The sequence below is a fragment of the Zootermopsis nevadensis genome, unplaced genomic scaffold (genome assembly GCF_977971745.1).
Source record: "Zootermopsis nevadensis isolate Lab colony 2312 unplaced genomic scaffold, Znev_1.0 Znev_ptg000042l, whole genome shotgun sequence".
In the NCBI taxonomy this organism is placed as follows: Eukaryota; Metazoa; Arthropoda; class Insecta; order Blattodea; family Termopsidae; genus Zootermopsis; species Zootermopsis nevadensis.
The window spans coordinates 62,676-76,239 of NW_028259174.1; the positions used below are offsets into that span (position 1 = coordinate 62,676).

Below are 13,564 nucleotides of genomic sequence, written 5' to 3' on the forward strand. Positions count from 1 at the left end.
ACATTCTACGTGCTCCTTGCATTTGAGTTAACTCGTCTGGCCTTTTCTATGATTCATCATACTAGACGTGTTAATTTTGAAGATTTGTTTTGGGGTTCCCATGAACCATTGTTTTATCACTGGAAAGGAAATAAGGTTCTTTCTGAAGTTTTCCAGGAGTTTCGACATATCGACTTGACTCTACTTCCGCTTGTAAGTCAGCAGATGAGACAAATTTTGCAGCAGTATGTTGGTTCTTAAGATTTTGTATCAGAATGAGAATCCATCCTTATTAACTTACATTTGGTGAGATGTCTGATTTATTTGTAAACAAGTTCCCTAATTTGTATAACTTTTTATCTGCTTTACTGTTGGACTGTAAAATTTCAGTATCTTCGATGAAAGTATTTTTTTTTTTTTTTTTTTTGAACTTTTGAAACCACTTACCTATTTGAGGTCTGCTAATTGTTTCTTCTGTCAAAAGATATTTCTGAAATGTTGCAGATGTCTATAGCAATATTGCTTATTTCATACAGAACTTGATTTATGTTCTGCTAGTTTTTAAGAAATGTAAATTGCGAGTACGACACATGACCTTACATCGAGATTCATAACCTCTAAATGATACAACCTGCGATTTTGAAATTATGGAGAATGATTTAACAGATTGTACTGTGCCATCATCCGTAACAGAGGAACTTTGTACTGACAGAACTGTTTATATATGTGTACTTTTATATTAACAGTTTTATAATGGATGTTTCTGTTGAAATTAGAAAAACGTATCAGCATTTTGATGTTGTGATCTTTTTTTGTTTCTGGTGTCACTGGCCTTCCATTGACATCTTCGATGAATTGTTTTGGAAGACACACATTTCTTCATCAGTCAGATTCCTTCAACAAACTTACTGAAAAGTCTGGTTATGTTTCTTCGCTCATCCTAATTTTACCATAATATTGCTGAGATGCTTTGCAGCCTCCATCATCTGGTTGATGAGTAAGTCAGATGATAAGTGGATCTTGGTGACTGACGCACAGTTGCTGAATCATTTCACATTTTTCAGTATATGCATACTCACTATGTTTCCACTCAGTGTGCATAAATGTTACGTGTGTTATTTAATAGTAAGATATTGTTTAATTACCAGGTGACTTTACGTCATGTAAGTCAGGCAAGAGTTTATAGTTTATTTTCAGCTATCATCTGTTTTTGTTTTTTTGAAATTTCTGTAATTGAATAAAATATGAGAATTTTCCTTAATCAGCTTTGGTTGCCCAAGAAATGGATTGGTTGGACAAACTAGAGAAGCGATTAGGGAAATCACTTAGTCAGATGACCAGACATAAGATGGCTGTCTTCTGTGGTCTGGTATAAGTTTACCAGTGATCATTGTCTTTGGATTTGTCACTGTGGAAACCTCAAATGTTACATATTCAGTGAATTTGAAATTTATCTTCTGAGGATAATGCATGTAGATTATTTACTGTGAAGATGATGAGTGCAGGCATTAACACATTTTTTTCCCTCGTAACTGAATGAATAGGAGTAGGGTAGTTTTGAGGGGATAGTCTACTTTAGGGCAGTTTTCTTGCATTTATGTGAAAATACTAAGGAGACCCCACAAAAATCCTCGGTCAGAATAACTGAGTTTGAAACCTTTGAGAAGACTCCATATCTGCAGGCTATGTAGCAGTTACATTCTGAACTGGCTTATATTCATTTTCACATCTCTTGTTGAAATTTATGGATCAGAGTGAGTTCTGAGGAAATGGTCTTTCAGGGTAGCTTGCAAGGTTATAATTCTTATTTCAGTCTTCTGCACATCTCCTTGATGAGTAAACACATTAAAGAACAAACAATTTATATGGAGTTGTGTTTGAAGATTATGGAATTCCTGCAAATGATCGGTCTTTTGGCTTATATCCTAAAAAGTGTCATTCCTGGATCGCTTTCGAAGTCACTATAGCTACTTTTATGTTTTGTGAAAGTAAATGACAGCAATTCTTTTGAAGGACCTTGAAAAGTACATTCGAAATCATCCAGAAGCTCGTCTGGCCAAGATCCAGGATATTGGACGTCATTTTGTGGATGATGGCATCATGTCACAGACAGTGAAATCAGATGTGGAGGCTATTACATCAAGGTGGAGTCATCTGAGTCAGCAGGTAGAAATAGGGAATTCATTACTTGCTTCTTAAGTCAGCATGATGAGATGAAAGTCTGATAATGTGTAATAATGTGATTGCTCCGTATTAATCTGCTTACCTGTTTGTTTTGACTATTGTACTTTTAAGTTGCCCTCAGTGGACTTGTGGTTAGCGTTTTCGCCACTGGACCCAAGGTTCACGGGTTCAAACCCAGCCGAGGTCGGTGGACTTTTAAGGATGATGAAACTTCCTTCAGAGGGGAAGTAAAGCCGGCGGTCTCATGTCGTTGTTTTATGGCATGTAAAAGAACCTTATGAGCATGAACAAGATGTTTTGTAAGCAAAATTCAGTGGCCATTTCTCACCCGTATCTCTGTTTTTGGAGTTGCAGCCATTTTTACTGTGGTCTGCACATTGAAAAAAGCAATTTCGGTCATGGCACTGTCCTTTCATGTCTAGTTTCCAAGCAACAGGAATCACCATCACCAGCACTGAAATTCAGGACTGAGTTTTTGACTTTTCTAAAATATCTTCTTGGTTTCCAGGAAGAAGCACTTCAAATTTCATATGAATTAGAATATATTTTTTTTGAACTGTAAGCAAACACACACACAACTCCGAAATTGAAATTAAGATTACCAACCCTATGAAGGTTATTTTTACCAAAAGATCACATGGGGATGATGTCTTGTCAGTGACATCTGAATGTAAGCTAGATGAAACACGCAATGTTGCCACAACAAATAATACTTCATTCATTGTTTGTAGTTGCGTGATTTTTGTTGTTTTGGAAGTTTGAATACTGTAAATGACCTACGTTGTATGTTTACAGAAACTGACATGTATTGAAGTTACGGTTAGTTGAAAGTTGAGGAACGAAATAGAGAACATCTAATTTTGAAGAGTGTCTCTGATGAAGTAATCTCATTTGACAGTGAAATTGAACCAGCTTGATGTGGCAGTATGGCAGCTGGTAATAAGAATAATGCAATTAAAATCTAAAATAAAATTTGGCCAATACCATGACGTCCATTGAATTCTGTTGGTGTCCATCATTTTGTTGAAGGTCTCGGTTACTGGAAGATATAAGCGTTGATCTGTGTGAACAAATGTTCCTAAGCTTTAAGGGTTGAGTGTCCCATTAATTTGTGTGTGTGTGGTTGGTTGAATAGGACTATATGGTCCTGTTGTGTCGTGATATTGTTATAATGTCTGTATATTCAGACAAATAGCACTGTGTATGTCCAAAATGCTTCTAAGGCTTAACAGTACGTCGAAGATTAATTTTTAACCTAATCATCCACTTTAAGGAAAGGATTCTCTAACTAAGATTCACTTGAAATTTTCAAACAATTTGGAATAATTAAAAGGAATTTTGTTTTCCTGCAGAATGTCAAAATCAGACAAAACAGTCTAAAGGCAGTTTAAAATGCCCCTGTTTATATCATTATGACTCTGTGTATATATTTGAGGGAATGAAGTTCAGACTTCAGCTCTACTTAAAATACCCACGAGTTTATGAGATTGTCATTTTTTATTGGGAAGAAATTGAACTCTTTATATATCATAAAAGCAAGCTGTATCATACTGCAGTACTGTGGGATGTGCTATAGTTTACTACTCTTTCCAGGCAGGTGATACAATACCTTGCTCTGCTAATCCCATTGATACTCTTCAGTCAAATCACCCCTACCCCTGTCTAAATGTCTCCCCCCCCTTACAAGGGTCCTGCAGCATACGTATTTGGTCCAAATATTGAACAAAAAAATCTGAGAATGCTCTTTGCTGTTACAAGGATCTCTATGAAACAGAAATAACAAGATAGAATATTTCATTCTGTAGCTTCTCAGTTGGTACCTCAGCAATCGACTTGTACCCACAAGTGAATCGTCATATATTGATGTCAAATGCCACCATTTAAATTTATTTTTAAAACATTTTAAACAGTAGTTTGTGGGGCCTTAAACCCAGTTTAAAATTACAGGTGACATTTCACTGTGTTTTTCTTCTTGTACTGTCTGAGGAGCAGTGGGTTAAAGAATAACAATTTTGTTGTTTATATAATTTGTTTTAATTAGTATCAAATTAGCAGTGTTCATTTTATTAAATGTGTATGTACTACATATTTACTTGTAGGTTTTATTTAGTATGTGAATGTATCACGTTACCATATCGATAATAATTTTTCTCTAAATGAGTATGAAATTAATTTTTACATATGTAGCAATAAAAAAGGAATATCTGCCTTTAAAAATTGATGAATGAATGTATTAACTGTAATTAATAGGAAAAATTTATACCGCTATATGTGGCTGACATCCTGAAATTGGTTACAGGTGTCAAGACGGGTTTTCTCATCATTCCAACGAAATATGCCACAGTTGCTTTGTTTTACTCTCTTTCCAGTTCGCCATAGTCTCAGGATTCAAATCTGATACCCTAACTTTTCAGTTTTCATTATTTTCCTCAGTTCCTCTGGGTATTGCTGTATTTACAATTTATAATTTACAATGTTCCTGCCAGTTTATGATAAGTGTTCCTCGAAAATGACAAAGCATTCTTAAAGTAACAGAGGAATAAATATGGTTACTTTTTTCTTTCATGATCGGAAGGAATGGTCTCAGTATTCACTAGTCTGAGTAAGAAAGCTTTTATTTATATTTGTTTTTGTGCGAGTTTTTTTAATTGTCAGTGACATTGCAGCAAAAGTAGTAGTTGTAATTATAACTGTTCACCAGTACCAAACATTTTTGTCCCTCTACTGAAGCTGTTAAACTGCGAGATTGTGAACAACGTGGATCACCAGTAAGAGTTTTACTAATTGCTAAATTCTGTCCTGTAATTTGTGTTGATGAATTAATTATATTTAGTCTTTCAGACTCCAACACAGCAACCTTTAAACTTTGTAAGAGAAATTACATTAAACTAGATTTATAGATACGGGGTAGCTCAGTCAGTATAGTGATTGGCTATGGACTAGACCAGTGGTATTCAACCTGGGGTACACCAAGACATCTCAGGGGATACGTGAAATTTAAAAAAAATATATTATTTTATGATAAACACTGAATAATCAGTAATGTAATTTATTTAATTTATTTTAGATGTAGATTATATACTACGTATAACTTGTATTATACACCAACAACTTTGGGGGTACAAAGTTGAAGAGAAATTATATCTGGGGGTACACGAAGACATCTTAGGGGGTACGTGAAATTTAAAAAAATATATTATTTTATGTCAAACACTGAATAATCAGTAATGTAATTCATTTAATTTATTTTAGATGTAGATTATATACTATGTATAACTTGTATTATACACCAACAACTTTGGGGGTACAAAGTTGAAGAGGAATTATATCTGGGGGGTACGCGAACAAAAAAGGTTGAATGCCACTGGACTAGACGACCGCAGTTTGATCCTCGATGGGGACAGAGGATGTTTCCTCTAGCCTCTGCATCTATACCAGCTCTGGGGCTCACCTGGCTTCCTTTACAGTGGGGTGGAGTGTGGCTGGGGCATGACACTAACCACTCACCCCCCACATAGTGTTGAGGTTAAGAATGAGTAGGAGCTATACCTCCTCTCCCCCGCAAGCACCTACGTGGTGTTTAATGGGACATCTTTACTTTCCTTTTTATATAATTCTTGTTTTAGCTTGGACCATTCTTGGATATCTGATTTTGGTTTGCACTTGGTTAACATCAGTATATGTTTGAATGTTGTCTGGAGATTGTTTCCTTCTTTGTCTTGCGTTTCATATTCATGGCATACTCAGATGATGGAGGCAGGAAGGACCTCTCGGTACAATCCAGAAGACAGCCATATTCATATTACTGTCATGAGAACCTTGACTCCAGTGTGGATTTTTTGTTGTTGTTGTTGTTGAAAATTTGGCCATTGTCTAAATTATAAAATCACAGTGTTTCAGAAGCTCAATTTTGTTTCTTTCTTCAGGACAGAAACCCTATCTATTAGGCTAGGTCAACCATGGGACCCTGCAGATAGAGCTTCTGCGCTTTTCGCCCCTTCTGCCTGAAGATGGAAGCAGAATCCAGTTTCTGAAATGTAATTTTATTATTTTATAATTTAGGCGAGGGACAAAGTCAAAAAAAATAATTTTACGCATTATAATGCACCATCATGAGAAACCTTCAGACTTCACAGTGTAGACAGTTTTAGTTTCCTAAATATACACTTCTTTATGAGTTTTGCATAAGGAGAGGTATAAACTGTTCAGTCCATCATTTGTACCAATATATATGAAATGTATTTGTGTAAATATGTTATAAGAGTTATATATTGATTTCCTGTGATATGTGCAGAGACTTATTGAAGAATTTGAAACCCAGGAAAGCACACTGAAGGAAATGAAAGAGCAGCTGCCAGACTCCAGGAATAAATGCTCCTCCTGCAGGTAAGCTGTGTTTACTATTGGTATTGATCTAGGTTGCCCCAGGCACTTGGATCATTACTGGACACATTGCGTTCTCTTGATCATGTTAGGGTCCTTCAAAGAACCACGACCACACCGATTGACTGAGACCCTCCTAATGTATGCTGGATCTAGAAGTGTAGAACTGAATATCACTAATCTTTGTCGAGCCAGTGCTGGTCATTGATGGAGTATATTTTAGGAGGATTCCTCCTGTTCACATCTTTTGCATGTGACAGTTTTTTGAGCATGCGCCAATATACATATAGGTGACACGTCAATGTTTAATGACCATTTCACAACCATTATGAACCTGCATTATTTCTCTCCGCGTCCAGTAGGTCCATAGATAGTTTGTCCAGAGGCATTTCAATGAGGAGCTTTGGCTGCCTCATTTGCAGCCACTCTATAACCATGAGCCTTCCAACACTTGGCGAGACTGAATAGCTGGTTTGGGACCAGGGAATAAACTTCTTGACCCCTGAAGATTTCTGTCTTCTGGGTTGTTGCGCTGTGTAGTCTGGTCGATGTTTACCAACGTTTCAGAGGTCATACTGCCTCCGTCATCAGAGTATGAAGATTTCTGTCTTCTGGGTTGTTGCGCTGTGTAGTCTGGTCGATGTTTACCAACGTTTCAGAGGTCATACTGCCTCCGTCATCAGAGTATGAAGATTTCTGTCTTCTGGGTTGTTGCGCTGTGTAGTCTGGCCGATGTTAACCAACGTTTCAGAGGTCATACTGCCTCCGTCATCAGAGTATGAAGATTTCCGTCTTCTGGGTTGTTGCGCTGTGTTGTCTGGTCGATGTTTACCAACGTTTCAGAGGTCATACTGCCTCGGTCATCAGGGCAATGAATGTGCCAGTTGGGTGAGTGGTGCTGTTTATAGGAGCTGGACCATGAATGGAGTATGACCTCTGAAAATAGTAAATGCCTACCTGACTACACAGTGCTACAACCCAGAAGATAACTATCTTCGTTCACACTGCCATTAGAACCTCAAATCCTACTAAGAAATTACTTAATATATCTCAGAGCAGTGCTTTGATTCAGATTAACTGTAAATTGGTATGCTGCACACTGACTACATCTTGTCTTAAATATGTCAGTATCATTAACAATTAGAATGTCTTGTCTTGTAGAATATTCCTGCCACCGGGTATAAACCCATTTGCAGTCAATAATAAATACATGATGAAACTCAATGGGCACAAATCCAGTATTTTAGTACAGCCCCTGCATTGTAACTTGCATACCCACAGTCAACGTCTTTACTACAGTGATAACCTGAAAGTTGATATTGTTAACCTCTACAGTTAGGCAACACTATGCAGAGTCAAACAACTAGTTTTGTATCAACCCTGATTATGGAGACTATATGAACATTTCCAAAATGTTGGTAAAAACTTGCTGTATGGGATCACAACCCAGAAGATCACAATTGGCATTGCCTTAAATAGCTTTTTCTTTGTCATTGTTCATATGGAATGAGCTGTTACTAGTTAAGGGCTGGACAACTGAAATTTTGTCCTCTAGCCTCTGCATCCAGACTCGTATCCAATGGGTACTGGGGTCCCTTCCTCGGAGTGTGGTGTGACTGGGTCGTGATGCTGACCACTCACCCTCATCTAGTGCTGAGGTCAAGAATTAGGAGCTATACCTCCACTTCCCACAAACAACCTACATGGCGTATAATGGGATGGCTTTACCTTTATTGTGCATGTGGAATGTTATTACCATGCAGTCTTTTCCTCATTTAACACTTCAGAGACAGGGAAATCAGTCTCCAGCATTTCACTGGAAGGAAGCAAAGAAGGCCCATATGTGTCTCTGCGTTGCTTAGTGAGCATTTTGTGGAGTGTCATTGATACCACGACAGAAGATCTTTTGTTTTTAGTGCCAAATAGACCTCTGCAACAGGAAACCTTTGTCTTGCCTTTTGGTGGTCTGATAAGGGATGGTTATTTTCATATGAAGAGAGAATGGCTTCCTGAAGAAACTCCACAGCTATTGCAATACCCTCCAGAATACCAGAGTGACCAAGAAACCGACTGTGGTTCCTCCCAATAGGAGGCCCATCAGGTGGTCTGTGAATTTCTGTAGTTCACCTACTCCTTGTGCTCTCCCTTGAGATTAAAGATGATATGCGTATGACATGATAAAGATGGTTCTGAGACACCATCCATTTATATCACATGGATTAAAATCTATTATTTCCTGCATTCTATTGCTGAGGAAGGTGAACCTTTCTCCTTGATTTAATATTTGTAAATTTTTGTATTCTGGGTATTCCAGTAGTGCTCTAGGATTGGTGACCAAACTTCTCTATGTTACTTGTTGTGATTAATAAGGCCATTTGCCTTTCCCTGCAGTAGTTAATTATGTCTGCCAACATAGACAGCAGCAGTTTGATTGAGTCACAGAGCAAGTATGCATAACACCCTTGCCATTGGTGTTGAGTCAGGTATATAAATGGATCTTCCTATAGAAGTACAGTAAATATCATGGCTGCTGTGTCAGAGATATACTTGTATGCTCTGCAGTCAATTCTTCACTGAGTTTATGAGTGCCCAGTTTGCTGTGATGCTAGTTAATCTGTAGGAAGGAGAGCCCCATTCTCAGATAACTAAGAAGGAGCCACCGACCCCCTTTGTCCATGCCTCTGAACAGCATAAATACCATCATCGTACACTCTCAAAGCTAGGTAAGTGGACCCCTTTTGGGGAACTTGTCTGTGCCTATCCTCAGACTTGAATTCTGCTGTCGTAATCTCATAAACGACCGCCACAGTGGTCTAGTGGTCAGAACACTAGCCTTGTAATCCTGGGGTCCCGGGTTCAATTCCCGGTGGTGCTCAGATTTATAACTTGTGTTGGGCAAGACCGTGGTCTAGGTATCACGAAGTTTTCCTCCGGGGGCTTCCCCGGTTTCTCCGTGGCATCCCAACAATTACTCTATTCACACACAGAAGAAGGCAATGGCAAACCACTTCTGGATCATCTGCCAAGAACGTATATGAACAGGTCCCAGTCCGAGAAAAGGATGGAAGGATCCTGTTCATATGGACCTGTCGTCAGACAGAACACTAATAATAATAATAAAAAAAATCTCATAAACATGGTAGCCATCTGCACTGGTTTCCCAGGGATCTATGCCACAAATTTTTCTGAGTTCTGAAATTGATCCAGTCTTCACAACTCTCAGTCTGACTCTCTCCCAGTGACTTATCCGTGAAATTACGCCTCAGAGCCATTCCTTAGCTCATTCAAGAACACACATAAGTGTGCTGCTGCTCAAGATAGGTAGGTGTCATGCCTTTCTCTTCAGGAAACACATCAGTTTCCCTCTCCGCACTCTACACCGTCGACCGTGAACTTCCACAGTGATGCCCATGTCCTGATGACCACCATACCTGAGCATAGCCGGTGGATCCATGGCTGCTGACAGCTGGATATCTCCGGCTTCCCTCTGCAATTTACTGACTTGAACAGCAGAGCCCCCATCATTGGTCCCAGGCTGAATCAGCAACAGAGTTTTTCAGTCGAGGCCCTCAACCTTCTTGAGGAAACCTTTCCTCTTTCTGCCCCTCTTATAATGCAAGCCAGCCTGATTATTCTTCTTGATGGTCAGGTTCGAGATACCTGTTTTAGCCTCACCCTCAGCCAGACCCTTCACCAGAGCTCCTAAGAGATTTTGCCACTTCTCTGCATGAGGAGAGGATAACCATGTTTACAAATTTGAGAACCCTGATAGGTTGTTATAATGGCATGCATTATTATGTTTTGCAGAAGTCCAGCTCGAGTTCCAGAGATTCCGATCCCTATCGAACTTAGAGCCCCGGCTTGCAAGAGCTTTGAAAGAACTGAGAGTCGTGGAGGAGGCAACTTGCCTGTTAGAACTTGCTTCTGATGATCCAGAAGGGATTGAAGGACAACTTAAGCGTTGCACGGTATGAAAACAGAAAATTGTGATACAGAGCACGAGCAGATCTATATTATTATGGACATAATTATCCAAGACACTCAGTGTGTTTGTTGAAATTCATAGAGAAGCGAGGGGGACATTAATTCAAGTACCGTAATAATTCAGAGCAAGAAGATGGCTGACCGTCTTCGGAGATGTTGCGAATGTGTAGACTGGTAGATATTGACCAGTGTTTCAGAGGAGCATGCTGCCTTCATTATCATACTTATTACACTGATGATGAAGGTAGCAAACTCATGTACGTATTGCGAGAACATAGAATCTCAACTCAGAGCAGTTTCCTTTCTTGTGATGAAAACTGCGGATAAGAACAGACACATTAGTGCTGTTCCATATCCTCATTGAGTTCTTTTTAACGTTTTGTGACTCGCTAATTTTTATAGTGAGATGTGGTTTGCGCCCCATCTCACTTTATTTCATTCATAGCAATAATTTGAGCTGCTTAATGCTAGACGAAGTTAGTACCACGACGTGTTGAAACGACAGAAGACTCGATTACTATCTCATCTTCTGATGCAATTGTACGCAGGCCACCACCATGTAAGATTAAATATTAAGATAAATTTAAAAGATACCTGAAAAAGTATAAACAATATTAATACGAGTATGTACACCCCATTTGATTTATTCAGAATTTAAGGTGCATACTTAAAAAAGTTTACCACACATATTCTAATAGTTTCACTATGTTTTAATATAATTTGTAATATACAGCTGACTTTCAAAACGCTGTGAAGTTGACTCAGCACAAATATGTTTCCAGTATATTTTTTAAACAGATTATTTTGAACCCAGATATAGTATAATGATTTTTATTTATAGTTACAGATGTAATTATCAGACATAATTTTTACTGAAGGGAGATTTAAGAGTATTTCCTTTGCTTCATCATAAAGCAGCATTTCGTAAAAAGAAGTTTCTACGGACACAAGCAAAGCTTTAAAATGCCAGCCCAGTTTTTAAAAATTTGAACATGTTTCATAATTATCACAGATACTTTGAAATGTAATCTGAGGACAGGAATGTTGGGTTGAATTCCCCTTTGTATCGTCACAGATAAAAACGTGAAAATTTTTAAAGCACTGTTAAATACTGCAATTTGTATTTTGAGTCTTCTGATTCCAAGTTGCACCAACATAACTGCTATAAATTGGCTCTGATTAATCAGAGTTCAATTGGAGAGGGCATCCACATGCACCGAAGAAACGTATCGATCAGTAACAAACAAACTTCGCCAAATAATCTTTATCAGATGAACAAGAAATTGCAGTAGGAATTCAAATTAAATTATAACCTATAATAACCTTACTTAAAGCAATTAATTGTAGCACATATGAACTAAAACAAGGAAGGTTAAAAGAATCAGGCCAATTGAGGAGGGCATTTAAACACAAATTACTTACCTTACGTACATTTATGCCAGGCGCTCTCGTCTAAAACTTCTTTGCAGATTATTATTATTATTATTATTTATTATTGACTGCAAATGGGTTTATACCCGGTGGCAGTGTCCTACAATAACATACAAAACAATGAGACAGAACAGAACAATGAGATACATCAACACAATGAGACAGAACAAAACAATAAACAAAAGGACACAACAAAAACAATAAGACACAATAAACAATGAGATACATCAACACAGAGACAGAACAAAACAATAAACAAAAGGACACAACAAAACAATATGACACCCAAACAATGGGATACATCAACACAATGAGACACAACAAAACAATAAACAAAGGACACAACAAAAACAATAAGACACAATAAACAATGAGATACATCAACACAGAGACAGAACAAAACAATAAACAAAAGGACACAACAAAAACAATATGACACACAAACAATGGGATACATCAACACAATGAGACACAACAAAATAATAAACAAAGGACACAACAAAAACCATAAGACACAACATACAATGAGATACATCAACACAGAGACAGAACAAAACAATAAAAAAGGACACAACAAAAACAACACATCCCACTCAAAATCAACCAACTCATAAATTACAAAACCATCCAACCTCAAGTACTTAACTTAAAAAAAAGAACTTAATACCACCTAGACATAAGACAATAACTGTAATGTATTACAAACGTCATGAACTGATGCACTCACACAACAATACAATGAGACACAACAATACAACATACCACACTCAAAATAAAACATCTGACACACAATAAAAAAACACACATCCACTAATTAATCACAATACTTAAGAGTAGAATATAAAGTCCGCTCTCAGTACATGAAAATTTTATCCCAAAGAACTACAGCCCTTCATCACTTGGAGACTAAGACACTTCACTTCACTTATCACCATTTATTCCCAACTTAATAACCCTTAGCTTGTAACTACTTTTCTGACCCTCTTTCTAAAGGTGCCTAATTTACAGGGGAAAGACTCTAGCACGCCTGGAGGTAATTGGTTCCAGCTTCTTATGGTCCTATTTACAAAGGAATGTTTGCCTACATCCGTTCTTTGTTTCCTAGTCCTAATTTTCCGAGTATGATCGTCCCTGCCCAGGTAGCATGGCTTTAATAATCTATCCTCTATCATTTTCCAAGCCCGGCCCCCCGTGTATGCTTTGAAAAGGGCGCACATTCGGGCTATCAATCTACGCTGTGCCAATGTTTCCCAACCAGATTCGTTCGTGAAATTAGCAAATTTAGCCGCTCTCTTCTGCACCCGATTTAGTGCTCTTACCTGTCCTTCCCTGTAAGGGTCCCAACACACAGCTCCATATTCAAGTATCGGTCTCACTAGCGACGTATAAGCTAAACGTTTCGTATTGTTATTTCCCTTTTTTAGTATACGCATTACGAAATGGAGAGCCTTCCATGCTTTAATTAGTGTATAATTCACATGATCTGCCCAGCTCAGATCACTGCGAATAAGTATTCCTAAGTACTTAAAGCTATTTGCCTCTGGAATTAATTGATCCCCAAAAAAGTAACTCAGCTTATCCTTCACCCTAGCTCTATTGAAGC

The 13,564-nt window shown here is 38.0% G+C and overlaps 1 protein-coding gene across 2 annotated transcripts; it reads left to right on the plus strand.

Annotated features, from left to right (window-relative positions):
- Window positions 1-1,584: 1,584 nt before the first annotated feature.
- On the plus strand, window positions 1,585-12,843 carry LOC147871712 (uncharacterized). 2 transcript variants are annotated; one of them, XM_087360321.1, is made up of 4 exons: window positions 1,585-2,145; window positions 6,458-6,549; window positions 10,354-10,514; window positions 11,973-12,843. In XM_087360321.1, exons 1-3 carry the CDS (start codon window positions 1,972-1,974, stop codon window positions 10,472-10,474), a joined length of 387 nt encoding a protein of 128 aa, XP_087216447.1. In that variant the 5' UTR covers window positions 1,585-1,971; the 3' UTR covers window positions 10,475-10,514; window positions 11,973-12,843. The 2 variants fall into 2 exon arrangements, with proteins under 2 accessions (XP_087216447.1, XP_087216448.1); XM_087360322.1 differs by lacking the exon at window positions 11,973-12,843 and adding an exon at window positions 10,976-11,387.
- Window positions 12,844-13,564: the final 721 nt, after the last annotated feature.

Excerpts from the sequence above, each read along its gene's own strand:
- LOC147871712 (XM_087360321.1), top strand. The coding sequence starts at position 1,972 with ATGACAGCAATTCTTTTGAAGGACCTTGAAAAGTACATTCGAAATCAT. Across the intron at positions 2,146-6,457 it reads GGAGTCATCTGAGTCAGCAG|AGACTTATTGAAGAATTTGA; the intron begins GTAGAAATAGGG and ends TGATATGTGCAG. Across the intron at positions 6,550-10,353 it reads AATAAATGCTCCTCCTGCAG|AAGTCCAGCTCGAGTTCCAG; the intron begins GTAAGCTGTGTT and ends TATGTTTTGCAG.